The sequence below is a fragment of the Vanellus vanellus genome (assembly GCF_965231255.1).
Source record: "Vanellus vanellus genome assembly, chromosome: 23".
NCBI lineage: Eukaryota > Metazoa > Chordata > Aves > Charadriiformes > Charadriidae > Vanellus > Vanellus vanellus.
Genome location: NC_138928.1, coordinates 3,001,562 through 3,026,052, shown reverse-complemented (window position 1 = coordinate 3,026,052; position 24,491 = coordinate 3,001,562). Strand labels below are relative to the sequence as shown.

The 24,491-nt window shown below is 46.0% G+C and overlaps 3 protein-coding genes across 4 annotated transcripts in view; 2 read left to right on the top strand and 1 right to left on the bottom strand.

The window, feature by feature from the left end:
* The window catches only part of ILRUN (inflammation and lipid regulator with UBA-like and NBR1-like domains), a 30,734-nt gene extending 19,693 nt beyond the window's left edge, over positions 1–11,041 (bottom strand). Inside the window, exon 1 of the mRNA XM_082494679.1 lies at positions 10,745–11,041. Within this exon, the coding sequence (XP_082350805.1) occupies positions 10,745–10,902 (158 nt within the window). The 5' untranslated portion in view covers positions 10,903–11,041. The remainder of the gene's footprint in view (positions 1–10,744) is intronic.
* Positions 11,042–11,627: 586 nt separating this feature from the next.
* On the top strand, positions 11,628–17,054 carry SNRPC (small nuclear ribonucleoprotein polypeptide C). Of its 2 annotated transcripts, none has more exons than XM_082494715.1 (6): positions 11,628–11,689; positions 11,925–11,967; positions 12,417–12,525; positions 13,892–13,981; positions 14,597–14,701; positions 16,005–17,054. In XM_082494715.1, exons 1-6 carry the CDS (start codon positions 11,682–11,684, stop codon positions 16,127–16,129), a joined length of 480 nt encoding a protein of 159 aa, XP_082350841.1. In that variant the 5' UTR covers positions 11,628–11,681; the 3' UTR covers positions 16,130–17,054. The 2 variants fall into 2 exon arrangements, with proteins under 2 accessions (XP_082350841.1, XP_082350840.1); XM_082494714.1 differs by having other exon boundaries at positions 13,889–13,981.
* Positions 17,055–19,469: 2,415 nt separating this feature from the next.
* BLTP3A (bridge-like lipid transfer protein family member 3A) overlaps positions 19,470–24,491 on the top strand; it is a gene marked incomplete at its 5' end in the record, with an annotated part of 34,983 nt that continues 29,961 nt past the window's right edge. The window contains one exon of the mRNA XM_082494648.1: positions 19,470–19,513. Within this exon, the coding sequence (XP_082350774.1) occupies positions 19,470–19,513 (44 nt within the window). The remainder of the gene's footprint in view (positions 19,514–24,491) is intronic.

The window sequence follows — 24,491 nt, the reverse complement described above, 5'->3', positions numbered from 1 at the left end:
GGGTATTCCACTCCTTCGTCTCCAAGGGCATCCCGTGACTCCTACGTGTCAAGTGCTTTTCCAACAAAATACTACCCGCAGAACAAGAGAAAGTGTTCCTTTTCAAATCAATTCTTTTGCTCTGCTGCTTTGTTTCAAGCCTCAGGAGCTAAATTACAATAGTGAAGTTAAAACCTTCTCAGCTAATAGCTCTGGAGATGTCCCTTAACAACTCTTAAGTGTTTACAAAGAGATGGTTTATCTTGAGCCATTCTTTCCCTTCCCAGTTTTTTCCAGACAGCCTTTTGTTATGTTAAACCAATATATTTAGACAGTAATTACTCCCAATTAACTAGGTCACCAAGCAGTATTCAAAAATAAAAGAAGCTCTTCCAAATCAATTCACAAACTAGAGGCCTCCTTATACAACCTAACTGTTGTGCAAACAAAAAGCAATATATGGGTAATTGTGAAAAAAAAAAAAAAATATTTTAATTGAATCAGATTCTTTTTTAGGAGAATGAAGAAACCAAAGCACTGAGGCTTACTCACTGCAGCCTTATGCAAAGCAGGGCATATGCATAATACCTAATCCTTCTGTTACCAATAAAACATACGATTCTTTCAACATATAAAGTTGGGCACGTTGGAAGGAAAGCAATGCAAACAGGTCATCCTAACATATGAGACAAGGGACATTAGAGTCCTGGCAAACAGATATTCTCAAAACAGGTAGAGGGAAAGCGAATGGGAGGAATCGTCTACCATCCAGCAGCTGTAACCCTCCCACACACCTCTCCCACCAGCCATCACGCACGGCTGATACAAGGAACGGTATATTTTGATTTTGTTTTCAATCCAGCAGCTTAAAGATCTGATCTAAAAAACCCCTTACGATGTGCAGGTTGTCTAATGTATGCGGTGACACATAAGAATTCCACTCCAAAATAGCATTTACAGTAGAAAGCAACCATTTTAAAATTTTAACTGCGTTATAGGAATCTGTAAGTTTTCATTTGTTGTCAAATTCTTTGAAGAAAGATCCAAAGATTTTTTTTTTTTTTAAAGAAAGATTTAAGGGGTAAAAATCCAAGTCAAATCAAAGCTTAAGCTCAAAATCCAGCATGCAAATTTTGCTCTTACTAACTCCTGCCCATTCCTACAGCCACACCACCGATAGCAGCTAAGGGGTCAAAGTTTCCAGTGCTCTGATTCTCCTGAGCTGTCAGAAAAAGCAGAGGCTAGACTTCTCAGTGCAATACCAAGTTAGCCTTCACTTTAGAAATTCACACAGGATGTAGTCCTTAGATCATACACAGACACTAAGTAGAGAACATTTATTAAGTCAAGTAGAAAGCACTTTGACAAATGGACTCAGTCACTTCATTGTGCAGAGCAACTGAATAAAGTGAATGCCAAGTTACATTTCTCTCCCTCTGCGGAGGTAGAGAAAAGCCAGGCAATTGCCCAAGCTCTAATGTATGTTCATTATATGTCCTCAGCCCTCACATATGGAGCAATATTTTGTCATGAGAAAAGCAACTCGGGTGTTATTCTCCTGGAAACATGCAGTGCAAAAACTGAGCAGCTATGTAGCATGCAATAAAATCTCAAGAACATAATATGTTACGTAGAACACCTTGTACTCTTTCCTTAACTGAATTCTCAACCTTTACAGATCTTTCTCTCGTTCTCCAAATGCAGCATGTAACCAGGCACCATAATGCCCCATAAGGTGTGTATTGTTAAAACCAGAAAGAAATGAACAAGAGAAACAGTGCAGCAGATGGATAATTTCTCACTCCTAAATAATGGAACATCTCTACATGATACAGGTGGGAGAGACTAAAAATGTATATGGAGGACATCCAAATGAGGCAATCCTAAAACCACTCTATTTGTCTCTTAGTCTCTCTAGTACCTTATTTGGATTTTATTTGCCCCAGCTACCGGACAACTGGATTGATAACGCTACGGGCTAGGACTTCTCCAACAGCTATCCTACCGTTCCTGAAGTAGAAGATGCTTTACTCAAAGCCTTATAAAAAGCTGAAGGGGGTGGGGAAGAGATGCACTCATTACGCCACAGGGAAGCACTTTTACCTGGAGTTTTCAATTCAAACATTTTCAATAGAGATGACATGTGGCAATTAAGTGGAAAGTCTCAAGATGTTTTGAAGGACTGGAATTTTAATCAGTGAACAGCTTTCAACAGACATCATTTCAGAAAGCAAGATTTGTGTATCAGTTATCTTCATTCTCGACCTCTCTTACACGAAACCATGAGGTTGGGAAACTACCTTCGATGATCCAAAAGGACCACTGAAGGAAGTTTAAAGTTTTAAGCTGAACTTACACAGCTGAAGGAAGGGGGAAAAAAAAGAGCTGGTTAATTTGAAGCTTATGTATTTTCTCACATGAAGTGACAGAAAAACATTTCATTGTCTTAGCTGAAAACAGCCAGTTCCAAATACAAGTGGGATGTTCGAGGAAGAAGACAGAAACCTGCGGTGACTAGAAGCAAGACTGTGCTCTCTGCGGGGGCAGCACAAGGAGAGAAACTGAGAGGCCAAAGAGGCACACCATGTTCAGTGCACCCCAAACCACCAAAGGAAATCACTTTCCTTTAGCAAGCTTCTATACACACACACACACCGGCAGTTTAACCATGACCGTGGTGCCTGCACTTGGCTGAGCACTGTACCTTGCCAAAGAGCAGCAAGCTGTCTCAGGGACAGAATCAATACTGCAATGCTGCTATAACCACTAGTCCACACAGCCACCCCCAGCAGCTGAGCCCTCCCAAAGCAGGTGGTCAGGAACTTTAAGTGTAGGGTAAAATATTTTGAGAATGTCACAGCAGGAGCTGCTCTCTATTTGCTGCCACTGAAAACAGGCAACAGCTCTTCCCAGTGGAAAGTAATCAAGAGCTGCCAGTACGCAAAAGATTCTGTAACTGCTAATTCCTCAGTATAAACTATGTCACCAATCTATAATTGTCTGCATTAAAGTAAAGGGGGATTAAGCTACAGAAACTGTCTGAGAGCAAGTTCAGGCATGTAAGGCAGTCCAGCTGGACTAAAATTATATTGTACCCAATTCCTTCTGCTACAGTTGTCTGCTTACATTTCCATTTCACATGCACCCAATTTTTAAATGTTTTTTAACTTGGAACACAGCACAATTAGTTAAAAATATATTATAAGTCTAGATTTCATTCAAAATAATCAGGTCAAATATTTGAGTTATTTGGAGGTGTTTGGTTTTTTAATGCACTAAATAAAAGCTGTCCAAGAAAATATTTTTCAATTAATTCCCTAATTTTGTTATTTTTCATAGCATCAGAGGACAGTTGTGGACACCAGAGATGCAACAGTCTACAATAGTTCATATGTACTAAGACAACACCCACTATGCTTTATGTTAGCCGCAACAGATCAAACAGTTTAAAAACTATTTTCTGCTCCCCAGCCATAGGGTACAAGCGACCCCATGTACGCACCACTTAGTAGCAGCCACAGCTCAGAGACTGCCAGTCTGCTCTGGCATTTCAGCGAGAGCACATCAAGAACTACTAAACCCGTTCCTATGGTATCTCTCCTGCCTGCAAAGACAGCAGTTCATCAAATGCTTTAGACTAAGAATGACATCAAGTTTAAATCCTCATCTTCCCTCTCCCCTACTACTTAACTTTATCAAAACCCAACTGATGTTTTAAACCAAAGGCTTAGGTCACTTCCTATGTACTGAGACACAAAGAACACAAGACTGTTTTGTTTTTACCACCTGATATAGGAAGAAGAGAAGCAAAGTAATATGACTTCCCACCCGCCACTATCACTTTCCTAGCAGATGCCTGGATGAGTCTTGAACCAACCCAGAAGGAGAGAAGGAGGAGGACTGACTCCAAAGATCAGGTCTCAGGTTTCTAGCCTCCTCCATGACATGAGGATTTGCTCCACTGCCCTTTCAAAAGGAAAGGAGCATCATAACTATGCTTGAGATTTACACAGAGCAGTGGGGAAGTCCTCCTCAGATTTATCTGAACATAGATGAGCAAAAGGGAAGTCACAGGAGTCCTGCGGGTCGAGACGAAGAGCAAACAAAACATGGACAGCAGGGACCCCTGAACTCTTATAAGGTAAAGCACGCACACCCCACAACTCCCCACTCGTGATGGCATAATAATCTTTGTGGTGAATCCAACAATACCAGTATGAACATGAAAGCAAGGTTTATATTCATTAGTTCCAGGAAAGAGAAAATCCTAACATTTGTTGTTTTATCCTACCTTCCCTTTGACTTCTCAGATGCAGAGAAAAAGAGTAAACTCAGTAAATGTAGCAAGACAGAACATCTATTGAAAAATCAGATGGAGTTCTCTGATAGCAGTTGATTAGTTTACAGGACATCAACAAAAACATTGCCTTCAAACAGCTGCAGAAACCAAATTAATTTGTTCACACTTCAGTCAGGATATCCAAATAAAAACTAGAGAAGAGATCTTGATATAAGACCATATAAGGATAGACTTTTTCCCCACAACAAATGTACAAAAATACAAATCTAACACCATATTAGGTCTATAATCAGAAGTATTTGATAAGTAACAGGAGATATGCATAGTTGCATCTAAAGAATGATATAAAACTAGTGTTTTAAGAGCTTAAGTTCTTGGGGGGTTGCTGGTGTTTAAGGGTTGGAATAAAAATGCAGCAATTTTAATGGCAGCAGTTACTTGTAGTGATCCCCTCTACAATCACGTAGACCTATACTGTAATCAATAAAAATGGCTTTTGATATGACCACAAAATCAGAAGTTTGATGGTACAGCTAAGGCCGCGCATTCCACCTCAATATTCATATCCTGGCAGGTAATTCCTAAAAACTTTATGGCCGCACAGTCTGACTTCGCATGTCCTTATATTTGCTTTTTCCATAGATCTTTGAAACATAACAGACAATTATTCGAAGAAGCAAACCTTTACATACAGCAAGTGCAGGACAGCCGAGGACATTGGGATGAAGAGCCTGCCCACACACCAGTACTATCCTTTGGCCAACACATGGTAACCTGTCTCTGAGCTGAGAAGGAGCATTTCAAATCCAAGTTTTTCCTGACACACACTTGGAGAGCTTCTTTTGAAAAGCAACAAAAAAAAATTTAAATCTGTTAACAGAGGACATCTGGCAGTTCTGCAAACACCTGCAAGGTTAAAAATCAGGACCAGGAGTACTAGCATTACCCACTGTGGGAAACACATCATGTGCGCGTGAATCCTGTTGGTTTGAACCTGTTATGTTAAATTCTGTATGTGCTGCTGTCTTACCTAAATATACTTTGAGTATTTCTCTGAATAGCACCTATACTCCAGCATTAATATCAAGTGTAAATAGATATGCTTTCATCCACAGTTGAAATCTCAGTTTAAGCAGCATCTTATCATCTTTGCTAGAAAGCAAAAACTAAGCACTTATACAAAGTCAGAGTAAAGCAATAAAAAAACAAAAACAAAAAACCACCCAAACTATTAGCTAAAATGTGTCTTCAGACTCCAAATTGAGTACATCCACTTCTGGGCAATATAGGTGGTTCATCTGATATAGAGAATTTAAACATCTCACCCATAGGGATAAACACATGAGCATATAAGGCAATTTTAATTTTGTTAAAAGGCAATATTTTATCAGTTCTCAGAGACAAATAAAACACTTGCACAAAAACGTTAGATACATTTTCCTTGCTATGCTCAAAAATTTCGTATTTCTGACGTAAAAAATTGCTATCACCACCAGCTAATCCCTACCTCATCCTGGCTCCCCTCACTCCCACATACAGAAATGCCCTACATCTTACACAGTATAGAAAGAGGTTTTACAGCAAATTTCTGTAGTATTTTCAGAGATAAACTTATAAATATTTTCATGCAAAATGTCATCTTTAGCGTACTAAAACTACGATACAGCTACAATTTTTTCTAAGCATATGAAAAAAAATTGAGGACCTCCAGGAGATCTGACTACCTTACAAAAAATGACCTTAAAAAGACCTTTTTCACCAGAAAGCTAGATCAAAAAAGTCTAGAGTTTGCAACAATAAAACTTTTTTCCCCCCACACAATGGAAAACATTAGTATCTGACACATTTCAATTAAATATCACACCTACTAGACTAATAAAAATTCAGCCTTCTAAACAAAAGCTAAAAAGAGAATGTAAAGAAATATTACATGTAAATTACTGAAATATACATACATTAAAATAAGCCTGCCAAATTAGGAAACCCTTCACAGTCAACTGTGTTGAAATCTGGATTTTAAATCCAGCACCACTAGCTACTTCAAATCAAATTAATTCACTTTCCCACAGAATTAACGAAGCTCCAAGCCTTACGCTGCAGCTTCTCACCCTCAAAGTCAGCATACTCTCCAATTAAAAAAAAATAATTCCTCTTCCAATTTCCACACCAACTTTACAGGACTCTTAATGACTTTTATGAAATGGGCCTTAACTGAGTGTTAACAAAATATAAAATGCACATTCTGTGCAAAGTTCCCTCTGCTCTTACATGTACACTAATCCATATCACTGAAAACCAGTCAGGGCTAGGCTGATGCTTAAGAACTTTTGTTTTGCCAGTGTTTTCAGAAGTCCAGTCTGCCCTGGTACCATCTATCCAGAGACCTACAACCGTTCTTGTGTTGGAGAGACTGCGAGTAGATATTTCGGTGCAGACTCATTCAGCATCGACTGTCTGACCTAAACAATCCCTGTTTTTAAAACATTAGTACAAAGGGTTTTCAAAATGAGTTTCTTATGTAGGTAGACGTAGACATACTGAGTCTAGACAAGTTCAGACACGTTTCTGGCCATACTATCACATAACACTGAAGAGCTGTAGACACCTGGAACTTAACTTTACCACAAAAATCACTCCTTGCAGCCCCCTCCCTCCAACCTGCGGGGCTGGATGTGCTTCAGTCGGCGGGCAGCCGGGCTTCTGCATTGCATAACATCTGGAGGGGGGAAGGGAGCAGGGGAGTTAAGCATGCCATTTAATGGAGGGTGGATTTTCATCCTAGATGCAATGGCAGCAAAATGCCCTCCCAAACTATGCCGCCTGGGTTTTCCTCCTGAGGAAGAAAGGGTTTCGGTGCCAAAACATCTTTTGGAGAAGTTCACTTTTGGTTCTAGGCCAAAAGCAAAAGCTCAATCTCTCACTCTAAAGCCTCATGACTTCTAATGAAAAACAAATAAATAAATAGTAAAGAGGGACAATGTGTGCTGCCTTTAAAGCATGTACAGCCAGGACTCTCAGAAAGGGCAAAGTTGGATTTATGTAGAAGAAAGCTACATAAAGTTGGAACAGCCCACAAACAGAACTCAACCCATAATTAAGAAGAGGCAGAACTCTAGGAAAGTGTTTAATAAATAACAGGGAAAAAGACAACTCAAAGTGTTTAACCTGTATTTCTTGAAGATCAAGGAACAGTCTCAGAAACTTGGGATGCATATGTTCTACCCAAAGCATTTTTGCAATATTGTTAATAAATCCAGCTGGCAGTTTCTTTGTACTGCCCCAAGTCTGCCAGAACTTCGAAAGCGCATTGAGCAATGCCAGGTAAACTGGTGAAGCAGACAGACTTTTAAAGGCTACTTAATGAGTATCCATATTGATCCACAATCAACCACTAATTTTTTCCCCAAAATTGTCTAAACAAGCTATTTTAAAATAATTCCTCTATGCCAGCAGAACTGCAAATTCACTTTAAATATGTTAAGTACAATTACTAATGATACTATTGGAAATATTCTTTCAAAACACATTACAGCTCAGATTATTTACTACACAATATGTGAAAGGCAAACAGCAGGGAAGTAACTTTAGGTCTGGGGACTACATAATTATCACCAAAGAGCAGCTTGCTACACTTGTGAAAAAAGTTCTAATGACAGTTATTTACGTCTTTGTTAATTGACCCATTCATGGACATTGCTAAAAAGAACCCAGCCTACCAAGTAAGTGCACTTCTCTCCCCCACCTCCGCCCCCCCTCCCCCTCCCCCCCCCCAAGCTCCCTCACCATTTCCTGCAGATGAACAGGAAAAGAGGGGGAAAAAAAGGAAAAGATGCAGAGAGTGAAGGGATTAGCACTGCAGAAGAGTGCCGTACCTTTAACAAAAGGAAAAATGACTTGACAGTCTCACCGAGACAAATTATTTGCAGGACAGACTGGTGATAGAAGATTCTGACCCTAATTCTAGGCCACAAAAAACAAACCTACTAGGCCACTGCCTAACATCACCTGGGGCAGCGTGGATTACACAGGGGCCCTCAATGTGACAAAGAAAAGGTGTTTCCAGAAAAGGAAAATGTGTCTTGATTGCAGCTTTTTATAATGACCAAGAGGAGGGTGAGTACATTCAGGCCACTCACCCAACCACCATACGAAGAAGAGGTGGGAGCTGGAGAATAGGACAGAAACACAGCAGCAGAACTGTAAACTGCACAAAAACAGGCACAACAAATGATGTCACAGGGCAGGAAAGCAACGCCCTGGCAAGAACACACGAGAAAAACGAGCAGCACCTGTCAGCATACCCAACTCAACTCCCTGCTGTTGAAAGGTTAAACTCTCACAGGCTTTAAGCTCAGCCTAAGAGTAACCACACTACAGCCTGTGCTAATTGTCATATACTGCTCTACACATTACACCAACATAACAGATTTCCTTTTTACACGCCCCCATCCATCTACAAGGCTTATCAACCAATACTCCAACAAAAATGTGAAAACTTATGTTTTCTGAACCAAAGTAGCCACTGAAGATGTGAAATTAAAGCTATTTTCTTCAACTGTAAAAGACTTTAAAAAAAAGTTATTGGTTATAAGATTGTATTTGAGATACTGCTAATTCAAAAAGAAATTAAATACTCTTGAAAAAAAAAACCAAACAAAACAACACAACACAAAACAAAAACCCGAGCTCTTTCAACGCAAACCAGGAATACTATGGCTATACATAGTATCTTCACCAGTAACTTCCAGGTTCAGCTCTGCTAAGCTTTCTGCACTCCCAAGGAATACCCCAGAAAAAAGAAACCGTATTATGCTGCAGTGTCAGTAGTTTCGTTCATATTATCAACACATGAATAAAGTGGAAAAGCATCTTCTGCTGCGAAACACTTCTCCAAAGCAAACTCCCGAACTCCTTGAGAGAGCTTCTTTCGCATTGTATCAGCTTACAAAGCACATGGTATTATTTGCTATTCCCTTACTCCCTCTGCAGATGCAGATTTGCCAATATAATTCAATACAGAGCTGTAGAAGGAGGGAAAGATGAAAGGAAAAAGGTGACAAAGTTGCCTTATTACTGTTTATTAGTTCAACAATTCAGTGCAAGTTTTTTCCCCAACTGTTGATATCAAGACTTTTGCTTGGATTCCAAGTTTCAAACCTGAGGTTTCCAGATGTGTTGTTAAACCACTAAGAAAAAAAAAAGTAGTTACAACTTAATTAAGTAATCTCTGTTAACAATATCTGAACCAGAAAACACTTCATCACAGTGAAGAGATGCAAATCTGCTCAAGAGGGTCACATTTTGCTTAGTTCCCTACACAACAGCAAAGTTGTAAGAGATGGTTTAAAAGATGCAAGTGGTAATAACGAGTCCAACCCCACAATTCAGACAGCAGCAATTTCACAACACTCTTTCTCAGTCACTGGGCCCACGGCACCACTTAACACTCCTGGCTTCTATTTTTCACCATTATATTGCATATTTTCCACATTTTTCTCGACCTGCAGCTTCCTTGATAATATGTATCTGCTTTTTTGCTAGGGCAGTGACACAGAGCCTTTATAAAGCCAAAAAACACTCTGAAAGCCAGAGTATTCAGAAAGACATACCTAGTTTGCAAGCAGATACTAAGTTTTTACCAAACACTTAGGCAACTTTCACACGGAGCCCGTGGCAGCTTTAACACTTCCATACTGCCTTTCTACTAGTTTTCCCTCCTTCTGAAGCCTGCTTTAGGGTCCAGGGCACCATAATCCACCCCTGAAATCAGCTCATCCTCCCCTTCAGCAGAGAAAAAAAGCGCCCTTTTAAGATCTTCTGGGCCCCGCTGGGTCACATGCCCCCTCTTTCTATCAATTAGTCACTCTTTAACAGCTTTGCAGCCCTTTGACCGACGAGCTCCACGACCTGGCAAAAATCACAACCCCGAGCCTGGGGATGGGAGGCGAACCCCAGACCCGCCTCAGCCCCGTCCTGCTCCTCTCCTCCTCCGCGCTGCCATGATAGCTCCCTCCCCGCCACACACACCCCACCGGCGGTTGGCCCCGCCATCACCGACCCCGAGGAAGGGGAGGGGAAAGAGGGGGGCCCACAACAAACACCGCCTCGGCGGGACGGGCCTGCGGCCCCCTGAGGCGGCTCAGGGCGGGCGGGCGTGGGGGGGGGGGGGGGGGGAGGAGGAGGGAAGGCGGCCGTCCCGGCTCGTTGCGCGGCCCCTCAGGCCCTCAGCCCCGGCGGCCTCCCGCCTTCCCCTCACCTCAGCCCCGCCGGCCTCCCGCCGCCTCCCCCCTCGCCCCCACCAGCCTCCCGCCTTCCCCTCACCTCAGCCCTCCACCTTCCCCCCCTCAGCCCCGCCGGCCTCCCGCCTTCTCCCCTCAGCCACCTCAGGGCCGGCGGCCTCCCGCCGCTCCCCTACCCGAGGCCCACCACCCCCCAGGGCCCGGCGTCCCCCTACTCCCCCCGCACCAGTTGGTCATGTCGAGGAAGAAGGCGCAGCCGGCGGGGCTGAGCTGGAAGCCGAGGAGCCGCTGGAACTCGCCGATGAGCACGTCCTTGTCGGTAGTGCCCAGGCAGCTGAACTTCTGCATCAGCTCCGCGTCCAGGTCCACGTCCATCCCCTCCATGGCGCTCGGCGAGCCCCGCCGCCCCGGGGCCGCCCCGCTGCCGCCGCCGCCGCCGCCTCAGCGCCGCATGGGGGCGAGGGGGGAGCGCGGGCACGGCGGGGGGGGAGGGGGGGGGCGGAGGGGAGGGGGCGCGGGCGACGCCAGCCACTGACCGCTACTGCGCAAGTGCCGCCCCGCCTCACGCCACGGGCACGCGGCCTATGACGCCACCGCGTCCTAGCGCCAGGACGCGGTGGCGTCACCCCACGCGAGACGGGAGGGGCGGAGTAGGAGGGGCGTGCCGCCATGCACCGCCCCCCCGGCGGAAGGAGAGCCGCAAGGGCGTGGAGTGAGGGCGGGGCGCATGCAAATGAGTGTTTTGCATATATAGGCAATAAGGGATAAATTTGCGTACAGCGCCACAAGGGAGGGGTAAATTTGCATATCCTCCCCAACCGCCCGCTGCCATAGATGGAGGCAGCGCGCGCGCGCGTGTTGATGTATGCAAATGAGCGGCGGGCGGGGCTCCGTGACGTCACGTGGCGCTATGCAAAGCAGGCGGCGCAAGGCCCGCCATGGGCGGGGTTACTGGCGCCGTGCCGGGGTCTCGGCTGGGGGTGTGTGGGGGTTCCCCCCAAAATGACGTTTTTTCCGTAATTCTCCCTTTTTCCAGGCCCTCGCGGGGTGCTGAGCCCGCCCCGCGCCGCCGCCGTTCTACGGGAGCCGCCGGAGGTCAAGGGGCGGAAGGCGTCGCTACGTGAGTGCGTCACTTCCTGGCGGCGCCGGTGGCGGGGAGCGCCATGCCCAAGTAAGCGCGGCTGAGAGGGCGGCGGGGGGAGGCCGGGCCTGGTGGGTCCCCGGGCGGGTTCGGCGGCCCCGGCGGGCGGTTCGCGTTCGTTGGGGCCTTGGGGGGTGCGGGACGGGGGGGAGCGGAGCGGAGCTGACCTGACCGAGCCCGGTCGGTGTAGCGCCGCGTCCTCCTGCCGGGGAGCCGGTGTGAGGGGCGGAGGGATTTCTTAATAACGAGAGTTTTTTTTCTGCAGGTTTTATTGCGATTACTGCGACACGTACCTCACCCATGACTCGGTAAGTACCGAATCTTCTGCCTTGATTCCTCAAGGCCCTAAAATAAAACCTCCATAGGCTAAAGCCAGGCTGCCTGAGGTACCACTGCTCGTCTGACTTCTTTCCTCTCCTACTTCTTTGCAAAAAAAAAAAGAGGAGAACGGGAGGAGTTTGATTGTCGCTGACACAGGCAGGCGAGGGCAGCCGGCACTCCTGGCTGCCTACCGGTGCCGTGGTGAGTTAGGAGGAGGCGGCTGGGTGGGTGTTAGGGCAGCCTCTTTTACTAAAACCTGAGTCTCAGCACTTATACGTAAAGGTTTGCGTGTCATCTGTCCTCTGACTGGGCGCAGAAACCAACCTGTTTGATACTGCTACATTGTGTGTGTTTAAAATTCTACAACAGTTCCCAGTAAACCTTGGTTTTATGTGATCTTATGATGTAAATTTTGGGTTTACATGCTCTTTCTCAGCCCTCCGTGAGGAAAACCCACTGCAGTGGCCGAAAACACAAAGAGAACGTGAAAGACTACTATCAAAAATGGATGGAGGAACAAGCTCAGAGCCTGATTGACAAAACAAGTAAGGCTAATCCTTCTGTGACCCGGGATTGCTCTCCCATTACTTCCCTTGTTTTTCCTCTTGCTGCTTTTCTTCCCTTCTTCCGTGTCTATTCTTCCTCACTTCCCTGGTGAGTCTGTGCTCTGTGAATCACGAGCAAAAACTTCACCTAAAATCTGAATCTTGAACTGGTCAGAGTGGGGGCTTCCACCTACGAGACAGGGCTCTGCCTGAGGGGTCGGTGCAAGGCATTTACAGCTTTACTGTGGCTGAGAGAGTTGTAGATCCCACTGCCTTTAGCACTGCTAGTAATGTCATACGAGGTCACACAACACATTTGTGCTTTTTGGCAGTAGCACATTTATGTAAAGAGCATGAATAAGAAATGCAAAAAATAGGAAAATGGACATTGAAGTGTGTTGGATTTTTGAATTTTTTTTATGTCGTCAATTTTTTAGGGATATTGATTTCTTATTTTTCTTTCCCTCTCACTGTTAAAGGCTTGAATAAAATGTTTCCTCTGTCAGTTTATAGGTTCTTTTCCTCTCACTTGTTTCTTTTCTCTGTCAAAAGAAATACAAATGCCAGATTAACTTAGTGGCAACTTTCTTTAGCTCATAGAATATCTCAAGTTGGAAGGGGCACATGAAGATCATCAAGTCCAACTCCCTGCTCCTTGCAGGACTACCTAAAACTAAACCACATGACAAAGAATGTTGTCCAGATGCTCCTTGAGCTCTGGAAGGCTTGGAGCCGTGAGCACTTCCCTGGAGACCCTGTTCCAGGGACTGACCACCCTCTCAGCGAAGAAGCTTTTCCTCATGTCCAATCTGAACTTCCCCTGATGTGGCTTTGTTCCATTTTCTCGTGTCCATTTTCCTCGTGATGCTTCCAACTTTCACATCTTTTGCCTTCCTAGTCGATTCTAGTCTTTTGAATTTCTTCTCTTCCCTTTCCCGTAAGATATTTTTCACGCTTTTTGTCACCTACCTCAGTCATTGCCTTATTACCATTTTCAAGGTCGCATGTCTTTCCCTAATGATCCCAGGTGAAAGTTGCAGCTGGAGATCACGTGATGTATTTTCTCTCCCATCCGCCTTCCTGTTTGGTGTGTGAAATTCATCAAGGAGCATTCTAGTCTCAGCTGGAGTAATTAATATTATAATTGTCTTCAAGAATATCAGGTGCTTCCACCATGACAAGCAGCCTAAACCAGGGATTTGTTCCAGAGTTAGAACAACTGAGCACGCAGCATGACATGAAGTATGCGCTGACCGCGTGGCATGAGACGGAAGAGTGACACAGGAGCTTCCTCAACCTAGTAACTGGTTTTTCTCCTGGGATTCTTTCTTTCCTTTTTTTTTTTTTCTTTTCCCCCCCAATGTAGCGGCTGCATTTCAGCAAGGGAAAATTCCACCTACACCGTTCTCGGCACCACCTCCGGCAGGAGCCATGATACCACCTCCTCCCAGCATCCGTAAGTCTGAACTGGACAGTTTTTACCTGGGCTGGCAGCCCTCTTCAGCGGTGTTGCATGTTTCCCAGACTTGTAAATAAAAATCCTTTTAGCTTGAAATCGAGCTTGTGAATACCAAAGCGTAGAGAATGCCTGGTAAGAGTGTTTCAGCAACACTCTTAACCTTTAGTTTGTCTTGTTTTAGTAATGTTGAGTACATTAATAGAAATGTGTGCCTCCTCATTACTTGGTAGCTGCCATGGAGCTAGCTTCATTAATACTTCCAGCATGGAGTTTGGTTCTGTTTTGTTTTTTAAATAGAGTAGGATTGATAACCTTTTGCACTTCAGCTGGCAAACAGCTGAGAATCCTTTCTGCTTTGAGTCCTGCTGTCGGAAGTGGTAGTCATCTGCAATAGATACACAAAGTTGGAAATAAGAGGCAGCATATTCTTTCTTCGGTTTTTGTCACCTGAGGACAGAGTTGAAACTGAAAACGAAAGCAGACAGTTGTAAAATAATCTAAGGCACCTTAATTACTAAAATGTCCCATAAAATTTAGTAACTATTTTGCATTGCACGTTGTTGATGAATGTGAAAGCAGCCAGATGTGTAACCGATCTGTATCTGTGTTCAGCTGGCCCCCCGCGGCCTGGCATGATGCCGGCCCCTCACATGGGTGGGCCACCAATGATGCCAATGATGGGCCCACCCCCACCAGGAATGATGCCAGTTGGACCTGGTAAGTCTGGAAATGGGTAAATCTCTGTAACTGCGGTACTGCGCGGTCTGGTTTGCGGGGTGCTTGGGTTATATTTTCTGTCTCACTGGACGGTAGAGGGTTGTGAAACAGACTCAGCGGGAAATGTGAAGCAGCTGCAGTAGCTGGGCGCTAACTGTAGTAGCGCACTCTATTGCTCGCGTTGCTTTAGACGTCATACTAGACACAGCATGGATGGACCGCCCCGAGTGTCAAGCTGTGGAAGTATTTCAGTTTGCATATACTATGTGTGCACCTTTGCTGATCCCTTATTTCTGCATGGTGACGCATAAAAGTCTTACAGCTGCTAATTAAAGTTAATTTACTGGTTACTAGTAAAGAGTTACTGGCCCCTCTGTACAACTGAAACTATCATTCTGGTAAATTGTAGCTTTTCTACCTCTAGTCTTAGCAGTACGATCTATAATTGTTTAGGAATTCTGTATTTGTAGTGCTTACGTTTTCGCACAAGGGGTACATTTCGGCACTAGATTAATTTTACTGTTTAAAATGCCTTGAGATAATGTGTTCTAGAGAAACACTGTGCCTTAAAAAGTTTTTTTTCAGAACTGCAAAGGCAAACTAAAATGTCTTTGATCCATTCCACTTTTGAGCTTACTGGCATTTGAAGAATTCTCGGAGGACATCTTATTGAAGCAGTTACTGGAACAAATCTAAAGGAATACACACATGCACACTAAAAGTAGTGGAGTGTATTTGCAATTATCATCCTGCTGGTAGAAACTGTTCTTTAAGTGTTTTTGAAAGGCACAAAATACATGCATAATCTGTGATATTAGGCAGCGTAGTGGCTGCCTGAAAATAAATGGAGAAGTTGGATGCAAACCATTATTTCAATGCCTTTTAGTAGAGCACCTGATTTGCTTTGGTAATGCTGTTACCCAGCCGTAAGAAGTACACCAGTCTTGTCTTTTTTTGTTTTGTTTAACAAACTTAACTGGATGATTTCACACTTTTTTCCAAATGAACTTTCCAATGCTGTAATTAAGCTAGTGTCTCTTTCGAGTGGTTGAAAATAATTTAACAGTGAATATTGTCAAAAGTGGGCGTATAATCCGAGAACTTGGTTCTTCCTTTGCTAATTGTTAATATCCTTCAGGGAAATGTAATCCGTCACAGCCAGCTTCCAGATCAAAGCTTACACGCTTTATAAAATGAAAGTTCCCTGGAGGGTGGGAGAGAGAACCTGCACGCTGTATTGTTGTGACTTGGGCGTTGCTACTCCCGAGAACTCTTTGCTAACGTCCTCTCTTTCCCCTTGCAGCTCCAGGGATGAGGCCACCGATGGGAGGACACATGCCCATGATGCCAGGGCCCCCGATGATGAGGCCACCCTCCAGACCCATGATGGTGCCAACCAGGCCAGGAATGACCCGTCCAGACAGATAAAGGTGGAAAAGGAGCTACCTTTTCTTTTTCATATTATGATCTTCCGTATCATAAAATACCATAGACCTATGTCCCTAGGATTTTGTATTAAAGCAGTGTGTAGAGGAGATCTGCTGTCATGTCAGATTGCAGACGGTTTGACCTAGATGCACACTGGACTGATGCTTTTGTACCTGGTCTGGTTTTGGTCTTTTTTTTTGGTGGCATATTGTTTGTTTCCCCCCCCATTGAGTCGTAAAACACAACAATAAAACATTGATGCTGGTTTACATACAGAGAATCTGAGCCTTACTCTGCGTGGGGGTTTTCTGCCTGGCAGAAAGAGATGTCAGTTTTCTTTGTTCCCTCTCTGTGTGTCTTGCACAGAATTTTTCAGGGCTTTACTTCTCCATAGTCTTAGGTAGTCTCTCTTTTTCATGTCATACCACTGGAGAGATGTATTACTACCTGCATTTTGAATTTTTGTTTCAAAACAAGTATGCGGATTTTTATTTAAAAAAAAAAAAAAACACAAAACAAAAAAGTGACATCAGAAAAGACTGCAGTGATATCCCTAACTGGGGAGACTGCAACATTGAGTGACTTTACTAGCACACAATTGGATGAATTTATTAAAACGTTGATTCTCCACTGAGGGAAGCGAAGAGGTGCTGTTAAAAGGCTACTTTTTACAGTAATTGTTTGGATGCTGCCAAGCACATTTCTGCTTTTCTGTTGCTACTGGGGCATTTGTGTGAATGTGCTTAATTACGTTATTGGAGTTGTTGAGTCAGTCATCAGCACTCAGTTCCCTTCTTAACATAAAGGGATCTGTTATTGAAGACATATCCCAGGCCCTTTAGTTTATTAAATGGATTTTGCTTTTGAGATGAGCTGTATGTAATGTAGGTGCACAATTCCAATTGAATTAAAAGAATTTATTCTGTTTGCATAACCGGCTGCTCTCTGCATGTCAGTTGTCATCCGTCTCAGTCCGCAGACCTATCCAGCTCATTCCTGACATGTTTGCATCTAATACGAAAGCATGGGAGTGATTTGCATCTTACAAGAAAGTGTTTGGTTAGCAGAACCGTGAGGGCTCCTTTTCTGAGTTGCTATCTGCTATGGGACGGGACAGGACAGTCCAGTCATTTAGAGGAGATTGTATTTCGCAGAATCATAGAATGGTTTGGGTTGGAAGGGACCTTAAAGACCACTTAGTCCAGCCCCCTGCCCTGGGCAGGGACACCTCCCACCAGCCCCGGTTGCTCCCAGCCCCGTCCAACCCGGCCTTGAGCACCTCCAGGGATGGGGCAGCCACAGCTTCTCGGGGCACCCTGCGCCAGGGGCTCACCGCTCTCACAGTCAACAATTTCTTCCTAATATCTCATCTAAATCTCCCCTCTTTCGGTGTAAAACCATTCCCCCTCATCCCATGGCTCCCCTCCCTGATCCAGAGTCCCTCCCCAGCTCTTCTGGAGCCCCTTTAGGGACTGGAAGAGGCTCTAAGGTCTCCCTGGAGCCTTCTCTTCTCCAGGCTGAACAACCCCAGGAGGTTGTGTGCTTTCTACAATCTCCTGTAAATGTGGTGTAGCTGAGACATCAAATATTTAATAGTTCAATATTTAATAGCCATGTTCAACAAACATTGAGATGATGCAAAAGTTAGCGAATGTTTCTACAACAAACCGTAGCAGGAGTGGATGGCTGCAGTACGCAGCAGCGCCGACACGCGGGATCCTGCTGCTCTAGAATTCCCTGTGTCTGGTAGTGAAGGGATCACAGTGCAGCTTTGTCTCCCGCATCACTTATGGAATAGATTGCGAGGAGCTGAAATTATGATACCAATGTGTATCTTGGAAGGTGAACGTGTCTCCCTGGTCAATAGTCTGAGCGTTTTTTTCAGCTTTACATTGCAGCTGGATTGCTGTTATATCAAATGCACAGCACACACCATCGATGTGTAGGAGTGACTTTCTCCTGGGGAAGAAAATAGGCAGGAGTTAGTGATGATCAGCACTGGGCTTTGATAAAAGTTCTAGGCTCATGTGCCACTGAGTTCCCCCGCCTACTGTCTGATTAAAAACATCCTCAGTAAAGCACAAAGCATGTGATTTTCTTGCCGTGGGACTGTTGAAGGCAAGTGGTCTGCGCTCTGGGGGTGTGCCATGCCTGTGGAACAGCGCAACTGCACGCGTGGGGCTCCCCTTGCCCAGTACAGCCACTAAAGCAGCACACTGCCTTCTGATCCCAGCAGGAATCTCGCACAGCGCGTGAAATGGTCTAATTCGGTGTCATCCATTTGGGTTGCGATGCAAACTTGTGCAGAAACCGCTTGAAAATATTAGGTCTTTTCATTCAGGAGCCTCGCTGGCTATGTTGTTTTATATTTAACATTTTATTTTTGTTGTGTGAGCACCTCTTTTAAATAAACTTATTTTTGGCTGCCCTGGGATAGCCTTAGGAAGGGAGCGGTACAAAGAAGAGATGTGAAACCGAGGAACGGTGTGTCCTGCGGATTTCCACAGGCGGCACCGAGGCTGCGACCAGCCGGCCGTGTTTGATAGGCACAAAACCACCCTAATTAAAAGCTGCCCAAAATCGCTGCCCTCCTCGCTCGGAGGCTTCCCCTCGAGGCTTCTGGCTTGACCTTTAGCACCAGGATGGGGGGGGGACGGTTCGGGCCCTGCCCGTAGGGGGGAAATCTCGACGGGGGGAGGTCTTGGGGGGGGGGGGGGGGGGGAGTGCTGTGGGAGGGGAGGAGAGGTACCGGGGAGGGTGGGTGTCCTGTGGGGGGGAGATTCTGGGGGGGGGGGGGGGGGGGGGGGTGTCCCGGGGTGTGTGTGTTTCGGGGGTGGAGGGGGTCCTGTGGGAGGGGAGGTCCCGTGGGGTGGGGTTCACGGGGAAGGGGAGGGAGGTCCCAGGGGAGAAGGGATATCCCGGGGGGGGGGGGGGGCGTTCCCGTGGGAGGGACGGTGCCATGGGGGGATCCTGGGGTGATGTCTCCGTGTGTGGGGTGTCCCGTGGGGGGATGTCCCGTGGTGTGGGGGTCCCGGGGGAGGGAAGGTCCCGTGGTGTGGGGGTCCCGGGGAAGGGGAGGTCCCGGGGGGAGTGTCCCGTGGGGTGGGTGTCCCGGGGTAAGGGCGGTCCCGGGGGTGAGGGGGTTTCCGTGGGGCCGTCCCCTCCGCGCACCCGCGTGGAGTGCGGCTGCAGCCGCGGCGCGGGCCGCCAGGGGGCGCTGCGGGGCGGCGGCGCGCGGGGGCCGGCGGGAGGCGGAGGCGGTGGCGGTGGTGGGGCGGGGCGGGAGGCGGTGGCGGCGCCGCGATGGGTTCCCGGCGCCCGCGGCCCTGAGCCCCACGGCATGGCCGGGATCATCAAGAAGCAGATCCTGAAGCACCTCTCCCGGTGAGACACGGTCCTCTTTCTCCTCCTCCTCCCCGGGGAAGGGGGAGGGGGGTGCGGGGGAGGGAGGGCCCGGGCCTGAGGCGGGGCGGTGGGTGAGGGCCCGGGCCTGAGGCGCTGCTGGGGGGCTTGGGGACTGGCGGGCGTGTGAGGCTCGGCTGGCAGCTCTGCCGGGACCGGGGGGTGTCTGAGGGCCCTGGGCTGTGGGGCCCGGAGTCGGTCTGCGGGCGCGGAGGGGCTCTGCGGGGGCGGTCTGAGGGCCCGGGGCTTTGGGGCCCGGGAGGAGCGGGCCCTGCCGCCCTCCCCTCAGGGCCGCGTCCTGCTGGGCTCCGGCCTCTCCGACCCCCCCGCCTCGGTGCCCCCGGAGCGCGGGAGCTGCGCGGAGGTTTCAGCCCGGCCCGGCTCCCGCCGCTGCCCGTCTCGCCTTGGTGCCGGCGGTGCAGGGGAACGGCCGGGCGGGTGTGTGTTCCTGGGGGACTGCGTTTGCCGCCCCTTGGGGATGGCTGTAGGCCCGGGCTGCTTCCAACAGCAGCTCCCGCTCGGCTGGGAGGGGGTGAGCCTGTATGAAAGCTCAAGAGAGGAGAGGAGAATATAAACAGCGAAAGGTACCGAGGTCGAGAAGGAATGCTGTAATACCTGATACACATAGCACATGCTCAGGCACTTGGTTGTCGTTTTCACTGATGTTTTGTCATTTTCAATGAAGTTCATTAAAGGCATGTTGAGGAAGACCATCATCTGGTGCTTGGTGTGTAAGACTGTGGGTTAGTCAATAGAGCTTCAGCTGTGGTTCTGCCACTGACTGGGGGATTGACCTTGGGCAAGCACCAGTGCCTCAGCTGCCCTCTTTTGAAAGAAGAGAGCTGCATGAGAGCTAACGGTTCTTGTGTTATCTGATGGCCGTGGGCACATCCTCCCTCTGCATTGCTGAAAGATTAGAATAATATGATGAAATATAAGGGTGGCGTGTCCCTGAGGGTACTGGTGAAGGCACGGCATGCCACAGTGCTTTTCTTCTTTGTGCTTTATGAGGTGCAGATGATTGAGACCTTTCCATTTTTGCTGGTGGAGAAGCTCAGATACAAAGCAAGGGGCTTGAAGTGACTTGTGTGGGCTTACCTGGTGTCAGAGCTGGCGATACATGCTCTCTGAGGCTCAATTGTCTCAGCTGCTCTGAGGCTGGTAGTAAATCCTGAGAGTTTCTGGAACCTCAGGAGAATCCCCACAAACTTTAAGCGAGCAGTCTTCTCAATAAAGTGTCTGTCTGCGGCGGTTCTGAGTCACTAGTTGCTCAGTACTCCAGCTTTCCAGGCACTGTACCAAAAAGGAGTGTAATAGAGCCCGCTGCTTGATCTGTTCAGTGCGCTAATAGAAATGAATTTCTGCTAGACCTGACATCACAAATCTCTGAGCTTTCTGTCTCATTCCACCTCAAATTGGCATGTCTTGCTCATAATGGAATCAGCCTTCTTGTCGGGAGGCACTGAAGTATTTGTAACAAGGGGAGGTGGATGAGAGCAGTTATTAATGGAGGCTGAAATAGTGCTGGGCTTTATTCCGAGGTACCACTCCTCCTAGGATGAAAGGGTGTGTACGTTGTTCCTACGGACAATTCTTTTTCTTTAGATAAATACGCTTTTATTGCTGATGTTTTTACTTAATATTGCTTTTCAGTCTGTCTTGCCTTGCACTGTTACAACACGTTTGTGTTCAAAGTGCCCCTTTCCCCCTCTGATCAGGCCAGTTGTTAGTGTTCACCTGTGTCTCTCTGTGCAGTTCCAGGGAGAACAGGGATGGGGTGGTTGGTCTCATCCTGTCCCTCTCTTGCATAAGTATTGTGGATGTTTTGCAGAAATGCATTTTGAACACAGTTTAATGTTATATAAAAATGTGATGTTTTTCCATTCTGGTTTTGTTTCCTCTAAATACCTCAGCTTTGCACTCCCTTTGAGTCTTTCTTTCAGCTATGCTCATTTGCCCGGAAGAATTTTGCTACTGAATCATTAATCTGCCTTTATTTTGTGCTTTCAATTTGCATATGAAATAATTCCATGTTCCTGTTGTTATGTCTTCATTTGAAGTCATTTCTGCATGTGGTGTGTTTTTGTTCCTTTTCTATCTGGAAATTTGCAAGGAAGGGTCACAAGAGACAGCCAGATGAGGGAAATATGAAAGAGTTGTTTCACACCAACTGTTTCAGATTAAGTGAATCACATGTCTAATAGGATGACAGTGGTCACTTGCAGTGATCTGTAAAGCTGGGCTTTGCTGCCGGTGACGGAGCTGAGTTATGAATGTATTTCAGAAGGCTTAGCCTGTGTTGTGCTTTAGCAGCTTAAATTCCTAGAGCAGAATATCCTAAAAACTTGCAGTGCTTTCACCATCTGTGCTTTTCACTCTTTTGTCCTATATTTAGCTTGGAAAAGAAAACAGATTAGGTGGCTTCACTTTTTGGTTCTTCTACCCTGGCACATGGTTGCAGTAGTGGGGAGGCAGATTCTTCCGGAGAATGTTTATAACCAAACATCAAACCGTTACAGTTGGAACAAAGGGCTCTCCTTATGAGCTGTCTGAAGCTGCTTGCTGTGTGTTTGAACTTGAATCTGGTTTGAACTCCTCTGAGGCTGTACAAGAGCAGTACTTCGGGTGTGTTTACCAGTCTGTAATTATTTATGGAAGCACATCTATTGCATTAAAATAAAGAAGTGATTTGCCTTTACTTCTTTCTGGTTTTGTTTGAAAGTACCCTCTTTTTATTGTCTTTATTTTTTATTTTTTTTAATTTTCATAGTACTCAGTGCAGCTGTAGTAGACGCTTGATCTCAGAGTATTATAAAAGTGCTATTTGTCCCTATTTGGTAAACAGGGAAACTGTGGCAAACCAAACTGCCCAAAGTTACTTAATATAACATTTTGGGATTTGAGTTCTCAGCACTGCAGTGGAAATCCTTATCAGAATTATATTTTTTAATTTTATTTCATTAGGAAGCTTTTATCCACTACTGCATCTGACAACTGCTTTGTGGTGTTTTCTTTTATTACCCGTGTTAAAATATGTGAGCTTGTGGAGTAATAGGCCCTAATAGACCATCTAGTTGTGTACGTTACATGGTTTGCAGAGAAAATGCAACATGTAATCCTTCAGTTGGGAAGAAAAGAGTAAAAGTTAGCGGGAGAAAATAATCAGATAATAGCTTTGCTTGCTCCAATTCCAAAGGGATTGGTTTTGTCTTTGCTAGAGCTGTAATTGTAAACAGGGACTAATGCATACAGAGGCACTTCATTCCTGAGTTTATGAAGTACTTGGGTGCCACAGGGGTTTTTGCTCTATTTTATTCCCCGTCTCTTACACTGGATTACTAGCCATGTAGGATCTCAGCTGCTGTTTCACATGTTGGTCAGGACAGTATCTGCAAGTCGCTGTGTAGCAAGACTGGGAATTGTGGAAGGGATTCAGACAGCGTTTGTAGCAAGGTTTTTGGTGTCATACTTTGCTTCTGTTGGTTTGTTTCCTCCTTTCCCTGGTCTTAGAGGTTGCTGAATGATGGGCAGCACTTTGGGCAGTACAGCCTTTCCAGTGAAGTCTGAAGCCAAATTATCTTTGGCAGGTGCAAGACTGTGCAGCCAGGTTTATTGATCATGCCTTCAGTTGTCACTTTCTTCTCCATCCCGATGTTATACAGAGGAAGAGGAGGCACGGCAAAAGTTGGCAGAACTGTCTTTCATAGCACAGTATTGGAACCACCTTTTTTGGATAAATAAGATGGGCTTTAGAAACAGAATTTTAAAAAATCCTAGAAAACAAAACAATTGAGTAGCCTATGCAGGATGTAATACTTTGATGTTTGTAGATGTGGGTCAGGTATGCAGCCAGAAGAAACAGCATCATGTATATCACCATAAATTGTACTGCAACTTAGTAGAGTCTTTCTTCTCAGTTCCCAGTGGTTTAGGCCATATATCCCTTTTTCCAGATGAGATTGCCTTGACTGCTCCCCTCTTTCACTTGCAATTGCACCTAGTCCTTGCAACAGAAAAAAACACTGCTAGTAGGTAAGTGAAAATATCAGGAAAGCCTATAGTGTATCTTTAGTTTCTTGTAGATCGATTTAGCAGTTATGAACATGTGAGTGTCGCAAAATGTGCTGAGCTAAGAACACATAGTCTTCTGTGGGCTGTTATTTTATAACTTGGATGTAAGAATCTCAGAATCTTCCTGGCCCTAAAAATGCATTTGGTATTACCCCTTCTGGGCAGTTGTGCTACTTCTGTGCCACATGCAAAGAATTTGGAGCCAGCTCCAAGACCCAGAACTGCTTTCTGCCATGTGAGCCCTGCCTGTTCTGTAGGGTTACTGGATTAGCTCTTCAGTTAGTCTTGGAGCTGTTTGTGTCTACATGCTCAAAAGTATGTGATCTCCTTGCCTGCCCTCTGTCTGCCCCCACCATCAAAGACGTGCTCTCAGGCTAAAACAGGGCAAAGAAAGGCTGTTGTAGCTGATGGTCATCCTGCTGTTTGGTGGTACTAGCTTCTCTGAGGCCAGGATGGCAGAAGTGAGTTGTGTTACCCTGAGGGGACGCATCCTTCTCCTCAGAAAAGATGGGGACAGGAGGCAGAAGTGGTTCTTCTTCAGCCAAGAAAATGGGATCCAGTCTTTGCTGTTCAGGAATCGTTGAGATGAGCTCTGTGGTTTGTACTGGGCAGAAGGTCAGATCACATTATCAGAAATGCATCGTTTGCCCAACCCAGGAAGGGTAGTGAATTCCCTAAGTCCAAACAGCACTACTTTCCCCTCAGTTCTTACGTTTCTTAGATAAATGCTGCAATCTGGAAATCACTATAAGAAAATACAGTCTGAATTCTCTGGTCTGTTTACTTCTCGCTTGTCCTGAAGTGTTTTGCAGCATTGCTGCGTGCTTGAATGCTGAGATGCAGCTGTGCCCTTGCAGTGACAGTCAAAGTGATGGCACGTTCGATTATT

Coding starts and splice junctions, on each gene's coding strand:
- SNRPC (XM_082494714.1), top strand. Junction 12,526..13,888: donor GAGCCTGATTGACAAAACAA/GTAAGGCTAATC, acceptor TCCCCCCCAATG/TAGCGGCTGCATTTCAGCAA. Junction 13,982..14,596: donor ACCACCTCCTCCCAGCATCC/GTAAGTCTGAAC, acceptor ATCTGTGTTCAG/CTGGCCCCCCGCGGCCTGGC.